At 39.4% G+C, this 26844-nt stretch overlaps 2 protein-coding genes and 1 long non-coding RNA gene across 6 annotated transcripts in view; 2 read left to right on the top strand and 1 right to left on the bottom strand.

Annotated features, from left to right (window-relative positions):
* The window catches only part of ptchd1 (patched domain containing 1), a 29322-nt gene extending 8968 nt beyond the window's left edge, over window positions 1-20354 (top strand). The window contains exons 2-5 of one of the 4 annotated variants that reach the window (XM_048175410.1): window positions 1119-1156; window positions 10088-10562; window positions 12990-13653; window positions 16527-20354. In XM_048175410.1, coding sequence (XP_048031367.1) covers window positions 10215-10562; window positions 12990-13653; window positions 16527-18178 — 2664 coding nt within the window. In that variant the 5' untranslated portion in view covers window positions 1119-1156; window positions 10088-10214 and the 3' untranslated portion in view covers window positions 18179-20354. Of the gene's footprint in view, window positions 1-39; window positions 1157-8626; window positions 9299-10084; window positions 10563-12989; window positions 13654-16526 lie in introns of those variants that run through there. The other 3 variants (XM_048175412.1, XM_048175408.1, XM_048175409.1) reach the window with 3 other exon arrangements.
* Window positions 3125-26844, bottom strand: LOC125258465. Its single transcript, XR_007182626.1, has 3 exons — window positions 26575-26844; window positions 26042-26106; window positions 3125-4636 (listed from the first exon to the last, which is right to left on the bottom strand). It is a non-coding gene; the product is annotated as an uncharacterized LOC125258465 (long non-coding RNA).
* The window catches only part of adgrg2a (adhesion G protein-coupled receptor G2a), a 30794-nt gene continuing 30325 nt past the window's right edge, over window positions 26376-26844 (top strand). The window contains exon 1 of the mRNA XM_048175404.1: window positions 26376-26673. The gene's annotated coding sequence lies outside the window, so the exon portion shown is untranslated. The remainder of the gene's footprint in view (window positions 26674-26844) is intronic.

The following is a 26844-nucleotide window of genomic DNA, read 5'->3' as shown; positions in this document are numbered from 1 at the left end:
GTGAGACAAAAAAGATAACCTTTTTATTTTATTTATCGTAATATAACATTACATTGCATTTTTTATATATCACAATGTGCCTAAATATCTTGCAATTTCTTTCTCGTAATTGTGCCTATATTTCACAAAGTGACTATTTCTTGCACTTACGATTTTCCTTAATTGCAACATTTTTCACACAACTGACATTATAATAATGTGATCACACAATTTTTACTTTGCCGTAATTTTTTGTAAATGCAACTTTATTTCTTGGGATTACGACTTTATGTCTAATAATTGCATTTCTATATCTTGCAAGTGTGACTTTAAATCTCACAGTATGACAATTTCTTTTTCACAATTACCTCTATTTGTAGTAGTAAATTGCACCAACTAATACAGAGATAATGATGCACCCTTAAATGCTTTTAGAGCAATTCTCACAAACCTGACACCCAAACCTTTGCAAGAGACAAACACATACAAAGTAGGACAGAGAAATTGTAACTTACAAGCACAGTATAGGATGTCAGTGTGTATGTGTGTAAGACTGGATGTGCTGAGTCATTGTGTAAGAATAGATCTCTCTCTCTCTCTCTCGCTCTGTGTGTGCTTCAGTTGTAGTTTTTCTCCATTAAAAAATTGACAGTTTGAAGTAATGGTGACTAATGCAGAAGCGACAGACACATTATGTATAAAAGTATGATTCAGATAGTTTATTATTCGTTTTGTGCATTTGTGTCTAGGTGGGTGTGATGAAACAACATAGTTGAATCATTTACATATTTAACTTTCAACCAATTAGAACAGTAAATACTAGACTTACTCATGACTGACGCACACTAGTACATTCTCCAGTGTTTGTGCCAGTATGCATAAGATAAATGTCCATTGGTTGAGAATGAAATGGTTTGTTCATTCTGTCATCATTTAGTGAGCAGGAAGACCAAGATTATCAGTAGATAATGACTTAAATTTCTGTATATTACATAATGTTATCATATGGCTTCAGAAGGCTTGGAACCGGGCTTCACTACTTTTTTAATACTTTTATCGTGCTTTAATGAGTTCCTGTCCTTTCAGCTGACTATAAACTGCCATGAATCAAATAAAATGTCTACTCTTGTGTTCCATAGAAAAAAACAACAGCATATGGGTTTGAGGCAACATAAGGGTGAGTAAATTATGACATTTTTGTGTGAACTACCGCTTCGTATGTGCTTCTGGCTGGATTGGGATCATGTAACAGCAATGTCTCCTCTCAGAAAAGCCCTATAGAGCTCTTCCACGCAACCATCCATCTTTTCATCCATCCATCCTCTCACTTTCCCTCTTTAATGCTCATGTTCATCGACTTACTCAGACAGTCCCTTTGGGTATGCTCTCTTCTAAACAAACCTGAATTAATCATAGGACAATAAGACAGTGAATTATTAGCCTGACTTAAAGGGTCTGGATAGAAACTGAATTACAGTGATGAATGGCTTATTTCGATCCTTTCTTATTGTAGCCCAACCTGAATGGCTGCACACACAGTCTCCATCCTTGTGCAATAAACTAAATGGTACATAATCTGCAATATCCCATACAATCATGCGCTGCCTGTTATCTTGCTTATTAACTAATTAATCATTAATTGCTTTCTCTTAATGGACCCTGATTTCCGGCCCCTCCTGGGACAGTGAATTACCTTTTCATGCTCTCCGCTCGTTCTTTTACAAATGTTGCACATTAAACAAGAACATCAACTGTCTCAATGAGCTGGAGAGTGACTCATTCAAATTAGATAACATTTATAATTCCGCCACCAAATTAGCTTAGGGCAATTTGTACATTATGCTGAGTGGAAAGACGTCTTGCTACAGGAAGGTAAATTGCTTAGAACGGGAGTGTTTTTCTTCTACACTCTTATAAAAAATGTGTGGAGAAATTACACAAATTATGTGTATATTAAAACCGTGTTGGAAGAATTCAGCCGTTTTACACATACACTGTGAAAAAGAATTGTTGGTTTAACTTGAAAAAGTAACTTACCTATAGTTGCCTTAAAATTTTGAGTTCATTGAAATTAAAAATTTGAGTTAATACAATGAAGGTGACTGGTTTAATCAACAGAAACTCAAAATCTTATGTTATCTGAACTACATTCAGTATATAAGTTGATTTAACAAAAGAAAAAATGTTGAAAATATTTTTATACAGTGTGGTTATGTGTAATTTGAAAATTACCTCAACCAGCAAATTTGTTCACAGCATCCAAAACAATCTGTGTAGCCAAGGACAGCCATAATGTGTTAATATTACACATTTACACATCTTTTTGTTGACCTTCCTGACACATTCACTGTTAAAACAATTCACAGTAACACAGTGAATCTGTGAATCTGAGTCAGTTTTAACACATTCTGTCTAAATGCCCGTTCACACCAAGAATGATAACTAAAAGATATCTATAATGATAACTATATTAGTGTCCACACCAGTGAAAAATATAATTGTTTATTATAAGCCCACGCTGCAGTTTTGTCATCAGCCGCTTTAAATGCTCAAGCTCTTCAAAGCAGGATGGATTCTGATAGGCTGTCACTGTTTTTATTGTTCATCAGCTGGACAAAAATGATTCTGAAAGTGATTTTAATGATATTGTTTCTCTGTGTTATTACCGTTTTAGTTGTGGTGTAGACTGCATGTTTTTGTGAATTTTCAATGGAGAAAATATTCAAATATTGACATGTGCAAATAATTGTGATTAATTTTAAATGGTATATAATGTAACCAATAAAATACTTAAATTAACATGTATTTAAATTCATTTTTAAATTAAATACATTTGATTGACAACCGTAAAATTTGCACCAAAGAGCCAAACAAATGTTGTCTGGCTATCACCAGACCAAGCTCAATTTAAAATTGAACATTGGTTTGGGGAGTTTGCTATACTTTTCTACTGAGGCGTGATCAACGAGCATTATTCACGCAATTGGATAGTCCTTCAACCAATCAGATCAACGATCCGGGTGACGTACTTCACAGAGCGACACGAAAACTCCAGACAGGTTTACTTTGTATTGGTTTGTAGCATTGATCAGCGGTTTGCAGAAGCAGCAATGGCATCGAGCGATTTTCGCAGGTTGTGCAAAATAAACATAAAAGTGAGTGGTATTTACACCCACTCGAGCGATTTGTTTGCTAACTAAAGAAGTCATTCAGCATCGTCGAGAGGTTAAAAGGAATTGGATTGACGGTTGTGCTTGCAGTCGCTTCTCTATCGCCATCGTGTTATACCCGCCAATAGTGAGCAAGGTGGATAAAGCCAGTCTGTGATTGGTTCCCGCAAAAGTGTAACAGAAGCAGTAGAAATGAATGTACGGGTTTCCAGACTGAGTTGCCGGGCGAAATTAAATCGCCGGCAGATCAGGCTGGGTTTACCCAGTCTAAAACAAATGTGGACACCTCTTCAAATTAACAAGTTTGGAATGAATCGGATTTTGAATTTTGAACTTAAATGTTGAAGTAGCACATACGGATGTGGTGTTCTGGTGTCCACATAGCCAAGCATTGTGTTTAATATCTAAGCTGTCTTCTTATAGACTGTAATTAAGAAAAGAAAGAAGGCCAGAGAAGATAAAGATACTCCTTGGCTCATTGGTTCGGTGTTCCCAGTGCTGCCTGCACAGATGTCTCAATCTCTCTCTCTCTCTCTCTCTCTCTCTCTCTCTCTCTCTCTCTCTCTCATTACCATTTTACTTCCACTGAGCTCAATCTAACTGCCTGGCCAATGAAAGTGTGGCTGTTGTTATAAAAACCATTTACTGCAATTTTTCAAACTGTTCCTCTGTTGTTGTTTGCTTTAAACTTCAAAGCCAGGAAAACAAATATTGGGAATATAAGTCTTCTGCCTATTTTGTAAGGATTATTGTTAAGGGAGCAGAAAAGTGAGGGACAGAAATGAAAAATTCAGAATGTACAGAAAGAGAAGATGTGCTGAATGTACTATTACTGTGAGTGGGTACAGAGTGCTCTCATTGTTCAGTTCAACATACTGTATATGTTAGGAATACACAAGCATAAAAAATCATAAATATTAGTGTGAAAATCATAGCTCTTGGAATGCTGTATGTAAGTTATCAATAGCATGTCAAAGCACAATGTATATATATTTTTTGTATTACACTGAACTCAGAAACACCTGTAATGCTACATCAAAAAATGCAATGGATGTGAAATGTTCGATATGGGGTACAAAAGTCTGATATCATTAATTGTTTATTTAAATGTAATTTACTTCAATACAACATTCTTACTATTTTATGCTAATCCCATAACTATTTTTAAATGAACTTTGTCTCAGATTTTTTGGACCCCACTTATATTATAGAGATGATTGGTTTAGAGGAACATGTCAGTGTGTGTTTGTTCCTGAATTGACTCATTTGTTGTAAATATGTTTAGCGTTTCCTGTGAGCATGTGGTGGGGATTACCATGCAATTCTTGTGCCCAGTTTGAGTCAGCAGGATCCAATGAACCAATAAGCTTCAGGATTCAAATTGTCAGAAAGTTTATTTCTCTCTCATTGTGCGCATCCTTTCCTGTTCTGTCTCTATGCAGATTTTTCCCTCTGTTGTTGGTTATTAGTTATCTTGACTTGTTCACCTTCAGAGAAAGACAAAGAGACATATAGGGGATTTTATAGTCTACTGCCATCAAATATGAAGTGCCCACATTGTAAATCCACATAACCTTCAATTTCTCCCTTATTTGTGTTGGTCGTCTTGGGATGAAATTGTCATAAGGACAGACAGATGGAGAGATGTATTAGTGGAGGGATTGTTTATTAATTTCATTCAGCCCCCTACTTAAACAGGAGCTGCTGTGGCTCAATGGAATATTTGTCAGTAGATGTATATCACAGATTTAGTGACGAGTACGGGGAAAATCAATGAAAAAAACACAAATAGGATACTGCAGCTGCTGTTTTCATTGGGGTCTATAAACACTTATGGTTTATGGGGAGCTAAGACAATAAAAGCTGTTGGTAAGAGAAAAGAAATGCTCAAAATAAACTACAAAGTCACAATGAGATGGAGCAAGCCCTTAAATATCCTTAAAACAAGAAAACTGAATGTAATCTTAAAGGGATATAATGAAACTTTGTCATCATTTACTCACCCCCATGCCATTCCAAACCTGTATGATTTTCTCTCTTCTACTGAACAAATGTACTTCCCCCAAATTACTTGTGTTATGCAGAAGAAAGAAAGCCATACAGGCTTGAAATGATGTGAGGGTAACTATCCCTTTAAAGACCCCCTGTGATGAAAAATCAGGTTTTTAATGTTGTTTATATGTCTATGTGGTGTTTTTAATATGCTTTAAGATAAACCATGTACAAATTCATCAGTCAACAGCATTGCTGAGTATTTTCTCCTTAAAACTGCAGTTTACCAAAGACAGTCTCAAAAACGTGGTTTGAAATCACCCGTTCTCTACGTCACAAACATGTTGTAACCAATCCTGTCGACGTGCGTATCTTCAGCATATCACTGCTTTGCTGCGAAGCAGGGGAGTCTCAAGAGAGGCCAGGAGCTTGCTGCTCAACATTTAAATGCCTGGTTATCATTCAGCAGTTGCAGCACACTTTCAGAGATCGTCTAAAACCCTCCACCTTCCCCAGCTCCACCTTTATAGATCTGCTATGGGTGATTAATTATGCTATTTGTGCATCAGCAGTACGTCTTACATACTCACAGCAGCGTATCGGCATATGTATTGGCAGTAGCTAGTTCCTGTACTTGCTCTGCAACAGCAGCGTAGCAGATCTATTCCGCCAAGACCAAATACATTAACATTGTCATTACCATGCAAAGCATTTCTAAAGATTCTGATTTTTATAAGGCAGCTGTCTGACTCTGAGATGGCGAACGGGAACATGGTTTGTGTAACATTAGCAACACTTTATTAGTTGTTCGATAACGTAGTCAAGCCAAAGGCTAAATGTATCAGTTACTGTTACGTTTTCGATGTTGTAGAGCGCGATTCATAAATTGCATTACCATTCTGATACATGGTCTTGTAGACGAGCCTGTATAATTGCTCTTCCTTTTCTTCTTCTGAATCAGTTTCTGGTTCAAACATATATGGCTGAAACAAAACCAATATTTCCACTTGTGACAGTGTAGCGTTTACTACAGTAAAGTTGAACAAGTGGATCTCCGAGCTTGTGAGAGTGAGTGGAGGAAATGACTAATTTGCCTATTCGTTTATCCGTGTATACTAAATGAAGCAAGGGTGTAGAGTTACATTCAAGCTATTTTAAAGCATGAAGAAATTATTTTCACAGGAAAAAACATTTAAATATGTAATTTTGATGATCAAAGATGAGTTTTAAAGGATAAAATTATTGACTGCAGGAGGACTTTTAGACTTGTTTTCAGAGATTAAATCTTAATGTTTGTTTATGTGTTTGTTTGGATTAAGCATAAATCTAACAACATTTGGTTAAGTTTATGCTTAGAAAATGGAAAAACAGTTCTCCATTGGAGTATTTAAAATTTAAAACAAACTTAAACATAGAATCAAAGACATTATCTGACAAAAACTGTTATTATCTTTCACAATTTAGATAAAATATGAACATATCTAAGAATCTAAGAAAACAAGAAAACATTTCTGATTAAGAAAATGATTCAAAAAAGTTTGAGGTAAAATGAGGATAAAGATTAGTAGAAGGAAAATTACATCATTGACATTCAGCTCACATTTTCTCTCCTCCCTTCCTTTCTCTGCATCTTTCCCTCTCCCTTCCATCACTCTTAGTCTCTTTCCTACTCACTCTATCTCTCTTTCTCCTCTTCTCTCAATCCAGGTCTCCTCCTTCCTCTCACATCAACTTTTCCCCAGACTCCACAGCACAGCAAACAAACTGAGCTTTATTATTAGTTCAGGTTTTCTCTGAACACCTTACAGCTCAAGTGAGATTTGAGCTCTGATCTTTGACTCTTTCCAGAACCTATTCTAAATTTCTACTGCAGGAGACCAAACAACCAGAGACAAACTCCCACCTCTCTCTGAGAATTGAACCTTCTTTAGCTTTTTACAGTAACAAACTTCAGTTCTTCTCTTGTCTCCCAAAATAAACTCAACCCAGACGTTTCCGGTTTTTGTCTTAGTCAATTTACATTTGCAGGAATATTTATAGACTTACATTTAACCCGAAACAACTTCTGAAGTTACACATTTACCAGTATGTATTTTACCTAGGAATCAAACCTATTACTTTGATGTCGCTAGTGCCATATAATGCCAGCACAATACACTGTAGAAGCAATAATACAACACGAGTCCAAACATTTACTCAGGCAGGTATTACAGACATTAAACACAACCAGCACTTTCAGCTGTGAAGTCACAATGGTGCCCTAAAGCTGTAACCATGGAAACCACTCTTTGTCAGTTTGCTGGAACGATATGGCAAAGCATGGGCTACAGGAGGCATCGGCGATCGTTACCATGGCAATAACCATATAAAACAGTGATGATCATTTTAAGCCCTGCTTTTGTGTCTACAGCGTTGGTCAAAGGTTAGATGCAGGAAGAAGACGCATAACATTTCTATTTGCACAACCTCACTGTGGATTAAAATAAACCACATACAAAATATAGTTGTGCTATTATGTGATATCAAATAACTCTCAGAGGAGAGCAGAAGGCACTGGAACCGTCCAGGTAGGGAAGCCATGCTCAATCACGAGCTCAGTACCTGATTAGACATGCATGGGTAAATCCAGAGCCATGGCCCTGCACTTCAGCAGTCTGTTCCAGTGTTATTAAATGATCTGCTGGCCAGAGACTGTCTGTCTGAGGAATTCAGAGAGAGCTGGGACAGTTTAACCCTGGCCGTGATTGAACTTCCTCTGAATATACAAGGATACAAACTGTAAAAATAGAGAAAATTGTAGGGAGAACATGGGTAGTTGCGGAAATAATATCAAAAGCACATCAAAAGGAAAAAATTATGATAAACTTTCAAGTGTATTGACGTAATGGGCTCAAATTCAACCTCAGAGGTATTCTAGATCTAAACTGGAACTTCATCTCTGTCCATGGTGCTGAATTATAACTGGCTTTCATTTCTGAGCACTTTTTTTCCTCTGTAGAGGCAAATATTAGTACAAAGCCTGTTTTCTGGGCGTTGAGTAAAAGTAGGCTATAGAGGGCTAATGTTAAATGTTTTTACTTCATTATTGCATTATTACATGCCAAATGTATTCATTTTTGGCATAAAGATGAGTAATGTTGTCTTTCGCAGGCTCATAATAAAAAATAAAGGTTCTTTATTGAAATCTATGGTTCCATGGAACCTTTGAAAAAATTTAAAAAAACATTGAAAATTGTTCTTTTAACAACTTTTCACTGAAAGGTTCTTTCGGGGAAAGCCAAAATGGTTCTGTTCCATCGTTGTGAAAAGCTTCTTTTGGAACGTTTATTTTTAGAGTGTAAAGCGCTCATCACATGATCGGTTAAAGTATGCTATGTGTGTACTGAGACAATAACTGTACGTGTAATTGCAAACGGTTTCTATAACACGTCATGTTATAACAGGCTGTCACACAAAATACAATACCGTCACATAATCGTTGTCTCTATTCGTGTTATTATGTATGGTCTAACGCTAACAGACCAATCAAAAAAGCTTTCCTTTCTACAAACCTCATTCCCGTGATTAGGTGTAATGGGGGTGGGGGCACCACCGGCATTTACCGGCCGGCTCTTCGGGAAACTGGAACTTCTGAATCAGCTCCGTAACTGAGCATTTAAGTGCCGCATCACGTTCGCGTGTGAATATTTTCTTTTGTTTGGACCTGTCTTGTGTTCAGCGCAGTAACGAATGTCTTAAGTCGGCAAGGAAATGCACACAAGTGGCCGAGCTGGATCTGCGCGGAGAACGCACGCATTCTGCACCGCGGGTCGGTGGTGGAGATTCGTGTTTTCAGACTGGTAACGGCGGATAGCGGTCGTGCTGGGCGCGGTACGGGATTAATATGGATCAATGACATTCACCTCATAGATAATGGAATACACAAAACTGTATTTGCGCATTTTAAACTGTTTGTAAGTAGGCTACATGACCAGTTCACTGTTAAAGATACACCGTACTGGATTCATCCTTTCTAAGACGCAGTGGACATATTCAAAGAGAAAAGTGATTCGTTTCTGTTGCGAGAATTGAGCATATCACCTCCGGCACTCGGATCAACAACGCATTTATGGAAACTGGGGTCTCTCAGATGGCATGGAACTGCAAAGACGTGACTGGTAATAATACAGAACCACCTTTCTTTCCCTGTCGTGAAGAGAGAGAAAAAAAACAAACATTTTAAACAGGCAGGTTTTGGCCACTTTTCAGCTCGTCAGGCTCGTTTAAGGATTTTTATATTATTATAATTATTATTATTTTTCACTTGCCTACGAATATAACCCGTCACTCCCTTAGAAAGTGACCACTACTGCCCAGAGTGCGAATTATGGGGTGGGGATGGGTGTTGGATGTTGACCCCATAAGGCTTGAACCCCAAAGGACGTCAAAACAAATGGCTGAAGGGGTCTTAAACGTATAAGCATAAGATAAAGTTAATTACAAGTTAGTCAGAAATGCATTAAAATACACGCTCGCGAACAGAAATCGCGCCTGTCTGAGAAGATAACCATAGCAACGTTTCACTAACTCGAACGCTGTGGGATGGTACATCGATAAATCATAATAGTCTTATTATTTATCATTTCATTGTAGTTTTACATATCACAAACCGTTTTAACCTTTAAAATGTCTTTGAGGTATAATTTGAAGGTTAGTCAACTGTACCAAGACAGTTTGGGTTGCGTGAGACGGACCTCAGCAGACTGCGCCCCAAAATTAACTGACAGAATACTGAAAGAAAAGTCGTCCCCTTTGAAAGTCTGATTAATTCGCACACATGCAGAACAACAAAAACGTTGCACCCGACATTGCAGAGTTTCGATGCATTTTCATTCTGAATTCTCTTTTTGAAGTAAACGCAGTACTAACAAAGCAGTTGTACTAACATGATGTCTCTGACCCAGCAGGACCTGATGATATTCAACGCAACGCTTCATCATTTCAGTGATCCAGCTGCGTGGGTTGAACACTGATGCTCCGTATCTCTGATGCTGATGCTGGTTCATCGCCCTTGCGCTGTTGCTGCATTCTAGGATGTTGCGACAAGTGTTGCACGAAGGGCTTAGGACGTCATTCCACAAACTGGGCCACTTTGTCGCCAATCACCCGGTGTTTTTCGCCTCCGCGCCCGTGCTGATTTCCATCCTGCTGGGCGCGAGCTTCAGCAGATACCGCATAGAGGAAAACGTGGAGTACCTGTTAGCTCCCAAACACAGCCTGGCGAAGATCGAGGGGAACTTGGTGGATAGTTTGTTCCCCGTGAACCGGTCCAAACACACGCTGTACTCGGACTTGCAAACACCCGGGAGATATGGCCGGGTCATCGTGACTTCGCGCAGGGGGAGCGTGTTGGACCCCCACCACGTCAACTCGGTCCTAAAGGTGAGCGACATTTCACTGGAGTAATTGCTTTGTTTCACACGTTTGAACGGTTACAGTGACTCCATGAATCAATATTTGGTTAATTTAGCTTCTTTTTGGCAGGTCAAACAACATTTGTCTTTAAAGCTTGTTAGTCTTTTTCATATTTCAGAGGTAAAACGTGTGAAGGAAATCAAGTGGATAATTAAAAAAAAAAAATCTTTTATTCAGCTTTACAACTGCTTTTTTCAGCAGTCAGATATAAAAACAAACATTTATATAATTATGTAATATCAAGTCTTTATCCTAAAGTTCTCCTTTTCACATTTTATCTGCTATGAGATTAACAAAGTTCCACAGGTTCTGGTGAGTATAATATTTTTGTTTGTTTTTACAAATAATAATAATAATAAAAAAAACATCTTGTGAGAAAATGGAAGCAGATAAATCTGTGATACAAACATAAATCAAAAGTTTTTTTCACCCCTAGTATTCAGGAATCAGTGGGAGAATAACTGACAAAAGTCTGCACTTCCAAAATTCCAAATTCCGAATTCCAAACTCTGTGGAATGGGTGCTATCTGGATATTTAAAAAAAGTTGTCTTCCCACAGCTTTCCCTGTATTTTCTTTTTTTTTTTTAATATTAGAAATATTTCATGCAATGTGCCAGTCAGAGTTTTAGATTGTGGCCTACTTTTTCTTCCTGTAACACAGCTCCAAAATTCACTCCCCCAGAAACCACCAACATGAAATATGATGCTGACAACTTCTGCTTATACTGTACTGGCATGAAATCTTAACTTCAGGCAAAAACCAAATGAGCACTTGACCTCTTTTTGTGAAATTCAGAAATTGTGGCTTTACATTTTAGAATGACATTTTGCTATACTCTTTTTTTATTAAATGCAAAGCATTCACTTCTTGTGCATGTAGACTCATACTTTCTAACTCAAAACATCAATTTCAATTTTCTTAAGCTAATTGACTAAGCCTGAGCTGTGAGCAGCAACCACATCCTAAGAACGTTTTAATATTCACATTGCATTGTATTTTCCAGAAACAGAACCTTCTTTATATTCTCCCTGCACCATAACACAACAGGTCTCGGTATAACCTTGTTCACTGTATCACAGTAATAGACCACCTTTGGTGAGCTCTCCTCTGCTGATCCATGATTTAAAAGAGTGTGACAATTGTGCAAAATCACAGTTCAAAGGATTTGAGGTGATTATATTCTGTGCAATATATCGTTTTTTCTATGCCTGTTGTTTCCTACGCATAAAGAGCAAGACAGCCTATTTGCAGCGTCCGTCTAGGTCAGAGACTGTGGGCATGCAGATGTTATGCTTTAGTCTCCAACCGAGGGTTAATTATCAAGCTTGAGCAATTAGAAGCTTGATTGGTGTGTGTCTGACATTTCTTTGCTGCTCGAGGAGGCCGGAGGAGTATCGGAGGAGGAAACCTCCCCCGGTGATCTGAGTCTGACACAGTCTAATCAGTCTGACATTAACAACGCTGAGAGACTGACCTTAGAGGACAATCAATCCTCTTCTCACATGGATTGCTGGAGAAGAAAGTCTAAAAAGTTTTTCTTTTATGTTCTGTTTGTCTTGTTGGCACACTCTTCCTGCAGCAACATGCTTTCTTGTTGCCAGGCAACAAGATAGTAGCAGCTGAATGTGTTGAAATGTGACGTAATCACATACTTAAAGTTTACTATTGACTTTAAAAAAAAAAGAAATTAAGAAATGGATACTTTTATTCAGCAAGGAAGCATTTATTTGATCAATGACAGTAAAGACTTTTAACTTGTTACAAAAAAATTCTATTTTAAATAAATGTTGTTCTTTTGAACTTTCTATTCACTAAAAATGCATCAGTTTCCACAAAAATATTAAGCAGCACAACTGTTTTCAACACTGATAATAAGCACCAACTAAGCACCAAATCAGCATATTATAAAGATTTTTAAGCATTATGTGACACTGAAGACTGGTGTAATGATGCTGAAAAGTCAGCTTTACCATCACAGTGGGGCAACGATTCGCTTTTAAATCACTAATTCGAAAGTGAAAGTAAAATGCGCATAACCGAGTTGAGCTTCCATAGGAATGAACTGAAAACGCTTTGCGCCAGTAGACACGCACCGTTATGAATGCCCGTGCGGCCGTGCAAATTTTACTTTTGCTTTCAAATTAGCACCAATTCAGGGCGGTGTCGTGGTGGTCAAGTGACGTAACCAGTGAACACCGGTTACACCGTCAACACCAACTATCGGAGCAAGCCTACATCACAGGAACAAATTACATTTAACATTTTGATCAAATAAATGCTGCCTTGATGAGCATAGTAGACTTCTTTCAAAAACATAAGAAAACTTTTATCTGTTACCCCCTGTATGTATTAGTAACATTTTTTATCCTTCTCTTTTTCCACCCACCCCAAGTTACACAACACAATCACTCAGATCCAGGTTCCTATGCTGGGATTCAACTACACCTTTGCCCACCTCTGCCTGCTGGATGATAGCAAGAGCTGCATCGTGGACGACATCCTGCGGGTTCTGGAAGAGATGAGATCGGCACGGGCTTCCAACCGTTCAGCACCCCCTCTGCGTTATCCAATCACCAAACTCAAAGATGGACGGGAGGCCTACATTGGGCACCAACTGGGCGGAGTCCTGGCAGGCGGAGGGAGAGACGGGGTGCGTTCTGCTCGAGCCCTTCAACTCACGTACTACCTGCAAGCGGCCAGCCCACTGAACGAAGTGGTGGCGGCCAGCTGGGAGCTGCTGTTCTGCAGGGAGCTGGAAAACTTTGTTAAAGCTCATCCGGAGCTTAGTCTGTACCCTTTTACCTCCTCTTCTCTTCAGAGGGACTTCCAAAGGACCAGTCGTGTATCAGAGCGGCCGCTGCTCTTTAGCCTGGCTGCGTGTCTCTCACTGGCCATGCTGTGCTGCTCAATGCGAGACTGTGTGCGTACAAAGCCTTGGCTGGGTCTGCTGGCTCTGGTGACCGTCAGCCTTGCTACACTCACCTCTGCCGGCATCTTCAACCTCACAGGAGGGAAATACAATTCAACATACCTGGGCATCCCTTTTGTCATGTTAGGTGAGATTATATTACTCCTCCCTGTCATCCTATTATGCAAAAATGTACACTGTCATTCAAAAGTAAAAGTAAAGAAATAAGCATCTTATGCTCACCAAGGCTGCATTTATTTGATCAGAAATACATTAAAAACAGTAATACTGTGAAATTTGATTACTACTATTTATATACTACTATATATTGTTTTAATATATTTAAAATGTAAAAGCTGAATTTTCAGCATCACTACTCCTTGATGAATAGAATGTTAAATAAAACAGTGTTTATTTGAAATATATATATATTTATTTGTTACAGTGTAAAAGTCTTTACTGTCAGTGTTGATCAATTTAATGCATCCTTGCTAGTATTCATTTCTTTCAAAAACAAATCTTACTGACCCCATATTTTTGAATGGTAATCATCCCTACGATTTGTGCTCTTTTGTCATTAATCGCTAGTCATCATTGCTGTTTGCATATTTGTTCCATTCTTTTGATCTTCCATTTACATACTGTGAGTGTAAGGTTAAACGAGTACACCTTCTGACTGACCGCAAAGCTCTGCAGTGCACTTTTGTCAAGGTGTATCATTAAAAATGAAAGGCTCCACATCAAAGGAATTCCTAATAGAGCCCAACAGACAGCCTTTAGAGGAATTCCACCCCTTATTTTGTCTTCTGTCCATGAGCCATTCTGGGTGAATCAACTGTGAGCTTGTGGAACAGATTCACACAAGCAGATATCCAGCGATAATTACCAACACGCATACACGCATCCTGACAGATCACATCCATCTCGCTCGCTCTTGTTGGCCATCTCTTACACAGCAATTAGTGCCACATGTGGGAGGAGACTTCTGTTGAGATAATAACAGGCTGGGGCGAAAGACAGAGAAATGAGAAGAAAAAATGGAAAAGAAAAACGAAGGCTTGGAAAAATAGATGAAGGCTGAGAGTTTAGATGTGTTTAGACTGACCCTGTGCCACCCACTCCAGAAAATTACTAATGCATTTCTATCTTAAGAAGACTGACATCTATGTCCTTCTCATAACATTTCAACAGTTCAATGCTAGCCTTGGCAATTTTGGCAATCCACGTCAGCAATCTCAGAATTCTCCCCGCTGGTTTCCAATTGCAGCCTGAGAGTGACAGCATCTCCTTGCAGAGCTCTCCTGCCGTGCACTTTCTTAGTGTAAAAACAGAACTTGCTAGAGCCGCCCAGTGTCTACATATAAATGTCATTCCAGGCTGCTCTTACTGTGTTGAATAGGGTTCAAAGAAAAGCAGGGATATATGTAATAAGTACATCATAACCGATGTCTGACAAAACAATAGGCCTTATCTCTGTAAGCCACCGGCCTTTTATTTAAAACAAATTCCATTACAAGGATATTAGCTGTCAACTGAAATCATCTGACAGTCCTCTGATGATAATGGAAAGATGGAAGGAGGAGATATCATAGGCCATAATTGCTAAGATTAATGTCATGTTTATGAAGAGGAAAAGACTGTTGCATCTTGGGAGATGAGCGAAGATGTTCAGGAGATAAAGGACTTGCATACTGAGAATCAGTCTGTGTGTCACATTGGTATTCATTACTTTGTTTTGAGACGAGTGGAAATGAAATTGTTGGTTCTTTTAGTAAGGAGGAAAACGACTGACAGAGAGAGAGAGAGAGCTGAGGCAAAAGTGTGAGAAAATAGCATGAGAATAGGAATTACAGTCTCTCTTTCACTTTGTTTACTCTTACTCACAGATCTTGATTGTTTAGTTTAGCAACCATCTACACATACTACCTATTAATTTGAGATCTTTAGTTCTGCCGAAAATCAGTACAAGGCCACAACCTCAAGTCAGAGCTGTCTGGTGACTCTGCTAGATTCTGTGCCAGGCACACATCCCAGGTTTTTGAGAGGTAGTACTGGTAATATTGGACCGAGGGAACCTCCGTCATGAATGATGAGTCACTGATGCCGTGGCAACCCTGTAGGTGAGAGCCATCTGCTCACTCTGCCTGCACGAGCGAGTGATGTAGAAAGCTAAAAAAGGAAAAAACACAGAAACTAAAAAAAATGTGAATGCTCATGTTGTAGCATAAGAATGTTAGCTTCATCATGATACTGACTCTGTGTTCAGGACCTCGAGTTCCTTTATGTCAATTTCTAAAAGCAGGCTGACCCAGTTTGTCTAATGTCTTGGGCTTCTGTGCTTCTATGAAGTCTCCCAAGGCTACAGGGGCTGTCAGCCTTCCTCACATCCATAAGGCTTTCTTCTTTCATCAGATCAATTTTACATGGCATGTGGCTATCTTGTGTGAGTGTGACTGAGATTTATTTAGCTACAAATTCATCAGCTGTGAAGATGGAGAAGGACAGAGTGGGCTATAGTTAGATCACGCTCTGTAAATAAAGGTGGTGATAGCCAAGAGGCTCCTTCGCTCTGCTTTCAAGACTGAATCCTTTTTTCAGTTTGATGGATTTTCCTGTGAATTTCACTGGTGATGATGAGCAGTAGATTAGAAATACTGTCTTTCTACAGGCTGAAAAGCCTATACATTAGATTGAATTTGATTTCACTGATGAATGTGCAAATGCTACACATGTATGCTAAACACTTTTTGACTTTGGGAAAAAAGCAGTGCCACAACAGAAGAAAGAGAGCATCTGTTTTTCCCTCATATCCATTGTTGCGATGCAGCTGCAGAGTGACTGTCTTGTCACCGTTTTGTTCAATTATTTACGTCTCCTCTTTTCCCAGCAGCCATTTATGTCACTTGAAAGAGCTGCCTGCCAAAATCATTCCAAGCGACGCTTAGACCATTTCACTTCACGTTTTTTATTTAAGGTTTATAAATCACTGAAAGACATATTTTCTCTCTTCATCTCTTCCAGGTCATGGTTTGTTTGGCACATTTGAGATGCTGTCGTCTTGGCGTAGGACACGCGAGGACCAGCATGTGAAGGAGCGGGTTGCTGCTGTATTCTCAGACTGTATGCTGCCCTTCACAGCTAGCACGGCCTTGCACGTGGTCACCTTCGGCATCGGGGCCAGTCCATTCACAAACATTGAGGCCGTGCGTCTCTTCTGTCGGAACGCCTGTATCTCAGTTCTCTTCAACTACCTCTACATCCTCACCTTCTACGGCTCCAACCTGGTGTTTGCCGGCTATCTGGAAAACAACTACCGTCACAGTCTATTCTGCAGGCGCGTACCGAAGCCTGAGTTGCTGCAGCAGAAGCCGGCGTGGTACCGCTTCCTCATGTACACACATTACAACGAGGAGGCCACAGAAGCAGGACCCCTGCGTGCTTACGAGAGTCACCTGCTGGTAGCCTTTATGAAACGGTACTATTGTGACTGGATCACCAACACCTACGTCAAACCATTCGTGGTTCTTTTCTACTTGGTCTATGTTTCCTTCGCCCTCATGGGCTACCTTCAGGTCAGTGAAGGGTCAGATCTTAGTAATGTGGTTGCCACAGAAACAAGCACTATAGCATACACCCGTGCCCAACAGCGGTATTTCAGCAGTTATAGCCCCGTGATTGGCTTCTACATCTATGAGTCCATTGAGTACTGGAACACTAGCGTGCAAGAGGACCTACTGGAGTACACCAAAGGTTTTGAACGCATCTCCTGGTTCGAGAGTTACCTAAACTACCTTCACGGGCTGAACATCACCACTAGCTTGTCACGCAGCAACTTCACAGAGCGCCTGCGGTCTGGCTTTCTACGCCAACCCCGCTATGTGCATTTCTCGGATGATATCATTTTTGCCAAACGTACGGATGGGGAATTTGATGTGGTGGCCTCACGTATGTTTCTCGTGGCCAAGACGACAGAAAACAAACGAGAAGAGATGTCAATCCTACTGGACACACTGAGGAAGCTGTCGCTGACCTCCAGGGTGAAGTTCATCATCTTCAATCCATCCTTTGTGTATATGGACCGCTATGCCTCATCAGTTGGAGCACCGCTGAAGAACTCTTGCATCGCTGCTCTCTTTCTGCTTTTCTTTTCCACCTTCTTGGCAGCTGACCCACTGGTCAACGCCTGGTTGACTGTGACAGTAGCCTCTGTTGAGTTTGGGCTGGTGGGTTTCATGACTCTGTGGCGGGTAGAGTTGGATTGTGTCTCAGTGCTGTGTCTGATCTACGGGGTGAACTATGCTGTGGACTCCAGTGCTCCGCTGGTATCTGCATTTGCTCTAGGTCGGGAATCCACTCGTACGCGCTGGGTGAAACTGGCTCTGGAGCGACATGGAGTTCCTGCCCTGCAGAGCTACTTGTGTTATGGGGCAGCTCTGCTCCCTCTTGCGGCCGTGCCCTCGAACCTTACCCGCACACTCTTCAGGTGCCTCTTTCTCACCGCCATCATCACCGCCTTCCACTGTTTGGCCATTCTCCCCGTCCTGCTTACCTTCCTTCCTCCCTCCAAGAAAAAACGATGCGAGAGAAAGAATGGTGCGGAAAACAGGGAAGAAATTGAGTGCATGGAGATGGTGGACAGCACACGTGTGGTTGATCAGATTACCACTGTCTGACCACATGCCTGAAAAAGAGAGGCAGTCTGCAGGATGTACAAGAGAGAAAAAAAACAAAACACCCCCAAGGGGGTGACAGAGGAAGACCTGAGATACGAGAGTTAGTCTTTGTGCAGCTGGGCTTCCAGTTCCCATACTTAGGGCAGAGATGGCTTTTGAGTACTTCATGGGTGTACTTTCGCATAAACAAGTATGAGGCCACATTTTAAACAAGGCTTTTGTTTGATGGTAAAAGCAGTAGATGAGTTTGAGGTTGAGCCGTTAGTGCTATATGTATCGTTGTCATGGTAAAAGCCCTATGCAGGTTTGCTGCAGCTCAATGAGAGTGAGGAAGGCCAGATGAACCACACTGCTGCACAGTTGCAGATAATCACAGAGGGGGGCTCCTCTGGTCTGCAGTATTACAGCAGCAGTAGAGCGGAAACAGTAACAAGCTATTGCTTTGACAAAGCACTTGTAGAGACTTACAATATTTCTGATGCCCCAAGAACCATAACAAGACTTTCAAGGGCACTAAGCTAAAGTCCAAGCAGCCATATTCATATCTGCTGATAGCCATGACTTTAATGTGCCCCTCTTCTCAGAGGTTAGAGGTTTTGGTGTGACCGTATTTTTGGGATATAGTGGTATTAAAATTGCACAGCATTTAAAAAGATCAGAAGGTTCATAATATTTTCATGGTGACAGTCACCTCCCCCACCATAACTAATGTCTCAGAGGCATTTAAGGCTGATCTTGTATAAGGGAATCTATAAGAAGAAGAAAAGGATAGGGTAGGAAAAAGAGAAGAACAGAAGGAGGTATGTGCTGGAGAGATACACAGAAGCAAGACTCTGCTGACAGGTTGGTATGCAGTGCATTGCTTCCATGGTAACTCTGGTCACAGTTTAGTTGCATAGTGTATGTATAATTTCCTACCCCCTAAGTTCAATAAGGGTAATGGTTACCAATTAAGTTGCACTGCAGTGGGAGTATAATCTATGAAGGATTTATCCCTGCTGCTCCTTGCTTATTTTGTTTGCCTCTAAAAATGCTGAAAATCACCTTGTCACAGACAACGCTCTTCATCAATATGCATGAGTCTCTTCATTTTCACCCTACTTTGCCCTCTGTGTATGAGAGGCTTGAAAAAGAAAAAAAAAGAGATATAAAGAGACCTGGAGAATAAAGAGAGTATAGGAAAGGAGCATCTGGCCTATCAAATCCACTTACTTTTCAAATTCTCCTTGGCCCCAAAAGCAATTGATATCAAATCAATCATGAGGTAAAACAGCATCCCCTTTAGTTTTAAAAATGTAAAATAGGTTTTTTGATCATTCCCCGCCTACTTGACCACCGGCCCTCCATTGTTCTCCTAAGTAGTACTTTTGAATCGCTGCACAGCCCACAAGCATCTGGATGAGATGTATACACACCTATATGGCTAATTTAATCTGCCCCCATATATTTTCAGTGCTAGAGCCTCTCACAGCTGATCTTACTGATCTCAGTGCAGTAGCCAGTATTCAAGACTCTCTCAAACTAATCCAAGTATAGTGCTCTGAAAGATTCTCTCAACAATTTAATTAAAGTGTTCTAAGATCTTTGAGTGATCTCAGACCAGCAACCCAACTGCAGCTTTCACTGATCTCAGCATGCTGTTGATCTCAGCTCTGTCTGATCTCATAACAGCACTGTAAATAAAACTCACTAATCTCTGAAAAGCACTGAAATACATCAAATACATCCTGTTTGTTCAGCACTTCTGTTGACAGGCCCTATACTGAATAAAAAATGATTTTCTTAATCAGTACTTTTGTTTATCAAAACTGCATAAAATAGTAAGGCTTGTTTTCAGAGAATACACCTTGCATTCAGTTTATTTTTCGTACCCCTTTGACAAATAATAGTTTTATCATAAATGAGCCTTAATATGAAATTCAATTTTGGTTAAGTAAATTTATCTTGTGTGAATATAGAACAAAAAAGAAACAAAATGTACTCATTAAGAAAATTATTTTGTGCAGTGTAATATCAATAATTTCATTTTGTAGGATCAGCAGTGTGGTTTTATGTGAGTAAAATGGTCCAGTTATGTCTATGTACTTGAATGTACTTGAAAGCGTGTACCCTTTAAGAGAAATACAGTATCATGGACTTAGAATGATCTTCATTTTATAAATGAAGCTTAAAAGTTCATGTTCATTACGATCTCTTATTTGCCTCCTCTGTCAAAACTGCTGGATATGAACATTCAATGCAAAGTCCTTCACATACCTCTGCTTTACAGATCCACTCAGGCTTACATCCTTTCATTTTTGTTTGTACAACACCTCCACTATTTTATTCAGTCCAAATATGATTGCTCTGAAGCAGTATTGGCACAAGGCCCTTTGAAGATGTCAAAGCCAGTGGGAAGAATGAGGGGGGAAAGTATTTACTGTACACCCACACTGGCTTGCACACACACATGCATACACAAATTTAGAGTAGAGTACATGCATTCTACCTGACTGATATGCCTCTGGAAATGATTGTTGTTTTTTATCTGTTTCTGTGAATTTCAGAAGAATAAAAATAAAAAGAGGGTGAAATGAAAAGTGAAAGATGACACATAATTTGTTTGTCTTATTCCTTATATTAAATAGTAAATTGAATAAATAGTTCTGCTTTATTTTCAGTTTTGCAGCATGCTGCCATCTAGTGGTCAGAGCCATTACATGACAACAAAGTTGTAGATATTGTTAACTGGTGGAAAAAAAGTGAATGAAATTAAGCATGAAATGCAATGCCATATAAAACTTTTATATGAGGGTTAATAGTGTTACAGTATAACCAAAGAAACCCACAGACATAATTGGGAACGACTCTCGCAGTGTGACATTACCAACAGCCTCTACAAATTGAGAGTGCTCAGATTCTCAGAGGACTTCTTTAGCGTAGAGAGCTGTGAAAATTGCTAGGCTGTCATTACCATTAGTAAAGGGTTCATTACTGCAGCAACAAAAGCCATATGAGCAGCAGTTTGACTGTGAGTGTATGTGCAAAAAAAGACACAAGAATAGGGGAGTTTTCCCTTCTTTGAAACAAATATTACACAAAGAGTGTTGTATTTCACATGACACATTTCCTTCTGTCTAATGCCATTGGCAGTCACGCAGATGCTGTGGCATACCCAAACTTAAGTCCCGGTTGGCTGTGGGTGGGATTTAATCAGTACCGCAGAGACTGATCATGAGCAGAGATTACAGAAGAGGACACCGTTCTGGAAGGGTGTGCCTCCTCACTAAAGTAACCTAATACTGTTTTGTGCAGGTCAGTTTTTCTCAATCATTATACAATTCCCATGTAATGCAACCACAGCTTACGGAATGCATCAGATAAGAGAAACATCCACAATATATTCTAATAGCATGGTGTATTTTTTTAAGAGATATAATGTTGTTATATGCAAAATGAACTCAACCATTTATTTTTTAACAGAAAGAAAAAAAGTCAGCGGACAGGGGTGTGGGAAAATAGAAGTGCATCACTACTCTTTTAGTTTCTGCATTTTTTTTCAGGTGTGATCTGTAACCACGGAAACATGGTTGCTGAAAATATAATTTCCATCAGGAGGAAGTCATAAAAAGGAAGACATTATTCAATTTTCACTTTTGCTGATGATACATCTCACTTCCTACAATATTATAATATTAAAATATTTAAAGTCCTCCTGAAATCAAAATTTAAGTTTTTTAGCTTTTAGTATGTTATGAATAAGCTGTGTTCCAAAACAGTGACAAAATTCACATTTAGTAGATACAAGCATTCAAAACTTTCAGTCTCTCACTTCCACTAAAATAGATCACGGATTTTAGTGACATCACATCGCACTTCAGCTTCTCATCAAATCTTCTGTCCAATCAAATGTTCTCTAGAATCTGAAGTCCCGCCCTCTCCTACACTATCAACAGACACTGAAGCTGCGGCTGAAATCGGTCATTTGTTCACACATTTACTAGTTTCTACATGGTGAATGGCACACAGTGCACTATATAGAGAATAGGGAACGATTCAGACAGTGTAAATATGCTTTCCATTGACAAGAATGAAGTCCGTTTTCGCGTTAGTGTCACGTGAACTGCCGTAGCGCGAGCACAGTAGGCTCTGGCTGAGGGACACGAGAACACAGAGCGGACCATATCCGCGGAACGAGAGTCGGCTCAGACCGCGAAAGGTATCGGACCCATTTAAATTCTGCACAGAATAGAGGATAGACGGTTAGAGATTAGAAGGAAATAGAGGTTTTACTGAGTTTGGTGGCTGTGGTATAAATGAAACGCTATTGGCTATTTAAAAAAAGGGGCGGAGCTGTTCGACATGTCCCGCCTTGTCTTCCTGTTTCAGTTGAAATTAAGTCAACACATTGAATAATGCTGCACATTCCATGGCAATTCACTGGGCCTTTAAGATTCATTATTTCCAGGCAGTGTTGTTATTGTTAGCGAAAACTATTATATTCATTAACTGTAATTAGGCTGAGCTCAAATAAAACATAAATAAAAGATGAAAAACTGTGCTATAATTACTCAAATTAAACTGAAATAAAAATAAATTAAAGCTTATAAGAAAAATGATATAATTCCAAACTGCAAACAAATAAAAATAGCAAAAAGAAATTAATATAAAACAAACAAACTTAATAGTGTAAACTTATTGCACAACTTGACAAAAAGAAAGAGGGAAAAAGAGATAAAGGGGCCCCAGGGATCCACGCCCTGCGAAATAGAAAAGGTGATATGCTGTAAGTGTGAAGGCTATTTTCACAAGTTTCTTTGTTCGTCTCTGTGTGTGTGTGTGAGCTACTACACAGTGGCTAACAGGAGAGTTGAGGGGGAGAGAGAAAGAGATGTTAAACCGGTCTGTGCTCCTCTGTACATCATTTATCTCTGTCACTTTCACCCACAGAGACATAAACACCATGTTTCCAACATTTTCAAGGCCCATTTTTCAACCAACCCACATCACATTCTATTCACATATAAAAAAATTCTTATTTATTGGTTAGTTCAACCAAAAATTAAAGTTCTGTCATTTATCACTCACCCTCATGTCGTTACAAATCTGTAAGACCTTCCTTCATCTTTGGAACACAAATTAAGATATTCTGATCCCTCCATAGACAGCAATTAATGCCGCGTTCCAGGCAACCCATAACCCGTGTTTTTCCAACCTTCTACCCGTGAAAGAGCACTGGAACGGCAGTCAAACCCGTGACTTCCCACCTGTGAACTCGTACTAGATCGATGTACTCCCAGTTCCGTGCTCTGATGTCACATAGCCCACGAAACAACAATGGCAGCCCCTATACGGATGCAGTGTTTATGCAAGTGCACGGTAAAATAACATAAAATAAGGTATAACAGCTTATCTTGCCTTATGCGCCATTTGTCCTCCTCCGTTTCCCTCAAATAAGCAAGGAGTAAGCACCTTTGGCGATAGAAATAATTGTAAATGAGCATAAGTCCTGTACGGCCCGCCATGCTGGTTTGTTTACACTCAGGCAGTTTGGCGTGACTTGCCTGGAACGCTACAAAGTTGTGAGTCGTGGTTTGAAGTTGTGACTTACGGTCTCAAAAACCTGCCTGGAACGTAGCATTAATTACCACTTTCAAGGCCCAGAAATACGGAGGCCCGCACATGACATGCAGTAAAAAAAGTAAATTGTATGCACGCTTTACTAAGTTGTTCCCTCAATTTACTAAATTGTGCGCACGAGTTACTATTTTGTTCACTCGATTTGCTAAATCGTGCGCACGATTTAGCAAATCGAGGGAACAAATTAGTCAAATAGTCCATGTAACTACAGTGGTTCAATCTCAGTTTTATGAAGCAACAAGAATACTTCTTGCACGCAAAAACAAAATAAAAAAACGACTATTGAATGAAGGTCTTACAGGTTTGGAATGACATGAGGGTGAGTAATTAATGACAGAATTTTCATTTCTGGGTGAACTAACCCTTTAATGAGTAGTTCATCCAAAATGAAGGTTCTGTAATCATTTACTCAGCCTAATTTTGTTGCCTCATTAAGTTATCTGATGCCATACAACATCAGGGAGATCAGGCACTTCCAGGCCCTTGTCATTTCTAGACTGGACTACTGTAATGCTTTTCTGGTTGGAATTCCAACATGTGCAATAAAATCCCTACAAATAATCTGGAATGCAGTGACTCGACTGGTCTTCTAGGAACCCAAGAGAAAACATGCATGACCACGTTACACCACTGTTGCATCTCGCATCAATTTCAAGTAATTTGTGCTGGCCTACAGGACAGTCATGGGCTTCGCACCCTCCTACCTCCACTCTCTCTTATAAGTCTATGTGCCCTCGAGGAGCCTCCGATCTGTAAGTGAGGGGCGCCTCGTGGTGCCTTTACAGAGTGGCACAAAATTACTCTCAAGAACGTTTTCATTCACTGTTCCTTGCTGGTGGAAGGACCTTCCCACCCTATCCAGACAGCTGAATCCCTGACAATTTTCAAGAAACTTATTCTGTGGGCACTTAACTGCTGCCTGCTGAACAAAATCTATTCCACTAAACTTTCACCTATGCTCTCACAATTCCTTAATCTCTCCCTATTTTAGCTTGTACTATCCTGAGCGATGGCTTAAACTTTGTCTTAATAGCACTTCTCATGTTTATTGGCTCTTTAGATTAATCGCTTGTATTTCTCAAATGTAAGTTGCTTTGGATAAAAGCGTCTGCTAAATGAATAAATGTAAATACAATAACTATATACAAATACAATAACGGGCCAAATAAATAGACCAAAATTAATTGGTCTCATTAGCTACGTTTACATGCAACCAAATAATCTGTTAGTAATCGAATTGATGCCTCAATTGGACTGAAAAGCCGTCATGTAAACACTGCAATCAATACAATGGTGCTCAAACCAAATTAAATTTAAATTGTATTGGAAGGGGTGGTGTAGACCTGATCAATGGGAAAAAAATAACACTTGAATCCAACTATTTTCTCAATCTGATTCAAAAACATTTTGCGCACAACAAGCCATTTTTGATAAGATTACATGTTTTACATCTTACGAACTAGTCAATGGAGGAGACTAAATATTTAATAAATAATTGCACAAAAAGCTCTTCTGTCAGCTTTCTTTTTAGAAGTCATCAAGGTGAAAAGACGATTTCCCGCTACCTCCAGCGGCAATACATGTAATGCACATGTAAATGAATATGTGAATCTGATTGCAAAGTTTAGGATTCATAAACAGAACTTTCAGAATCTAAAATCAGATCGGATTCATTCAGATTGATGAAAATTAGTGCATGTAAACATACCTATTGTGTCCATAACCTAATTTCATAACAACAAATTTTGTTCTTTTCTTCTTCAAAAAAACAAAGCTGTCATGTGGCTTCACACAGTACTTGTGCAGATATGTCATACAGACTACTTCTGAGATAGTTTTGCCATATTTACAGCCCCTGGTCAATATTCACTTTCATTGTGTGAAAAAAGTAGTGGGAACATTCTGCATAATTTGATTTCGAAAATAAAATTATACAGCATGAAGGCAAGTAAATAATATTTTTGGATGAACTATTGCTTTCAAATAAACTTTCTCCTGCTTAAAAATATCATTACTCATTCAGACACCTGTGTCGGTCTTTACATCACACATTTCACATAGCTTTTGTCTTTACATAGTGTGCCTTTCACCTGACTATGTCATGGAATATTTGAGCTGTCTGTGTGACGTTAGCATCGCTCTCAACAAGGAATCCTGAAAACAGCAAGGGTGTCTGACCCCTGAGAAATTGCGAGAAGAACCCTGAGGGGCGACACAAGGCATGCACAGATGGGCATGTTTTACCTCCACGGACAGGCTGCCGAGAGTCCAGGAAATGTCTGAATCCACATCCTGGTCCCCGGCTGTGCCTAAAAGAACAACCAGTTGCCACCAGATCACTTTTCATTAAGTAACCATGGTAAAAGACAATAAGAGTGATTTTTAAAAACAGACAAATTATCTCAGAGCATTTATCTCGCACATAAGTCATTCATAGCCATAATTAATACTATTAGGGAATTGAGAAAACAACATAGGATTATTGATCTTTTAAGCTTTAATAATGAAATAATTCACTTAAGCAACAATGTCAGACAATAGGCTACAGTAAACACAGATATCATAACTATATGGTTTATGACAAAGAAAAGCGTCAGTATTGTAGTTGCTGACTGAAAAGTCACCCAGTGTAGAATAGAGGAAGGCGTGTCATCCTCTTTTTGGAAACACTAAGTTCACACAGTAATGGGAGTGTCACAACATTTTTTCAACCTCATGAGCTATCATTTTAACTTTCTCGTCACTTGAAACTGCGTTGCTTTGTTATTTTTCGTTACCTGTTCGTGATAATTCTTGACAAAACGTCGACCAACAGTGGGATTTGTTTCAAGCGGAGCCGCGAATTTAGGATGGCGCATCACGCGCGACGATAACAGGTGAGCGCGAGACTTCATGAACAAATCATGGCAGCTGTATTACACAAGTCAAACAAGAAAAATGTATGTATTTAATAGATTTTCTGATGCAATAGAGAGGCTATTGCAAAGTTTAAGCACAAAAATAAGTAAAACATGGTAAAGTCAGAAGGAAAGTAGAAAGCCATGCGC

This window comes from Megalobrama amblycephala, linkage group LG22, assembly GCF_018812025.1.
Source record: "Megalobrama amblycephala isolate DHTTF-2021 linkage group LG22, ASM1881202v1, whole genome shotgun sequence".
Classification (NCBI taxonomy): Eukaryota; Metazoa; Chordata; class Actinopteri; order Cypriniformes; family Xenocyprididae; genus Megalobrama; species Megalobrama amblycephala.
This window is presented reverse-complemented; position numbering and strand designations above follow the sequence as displayed.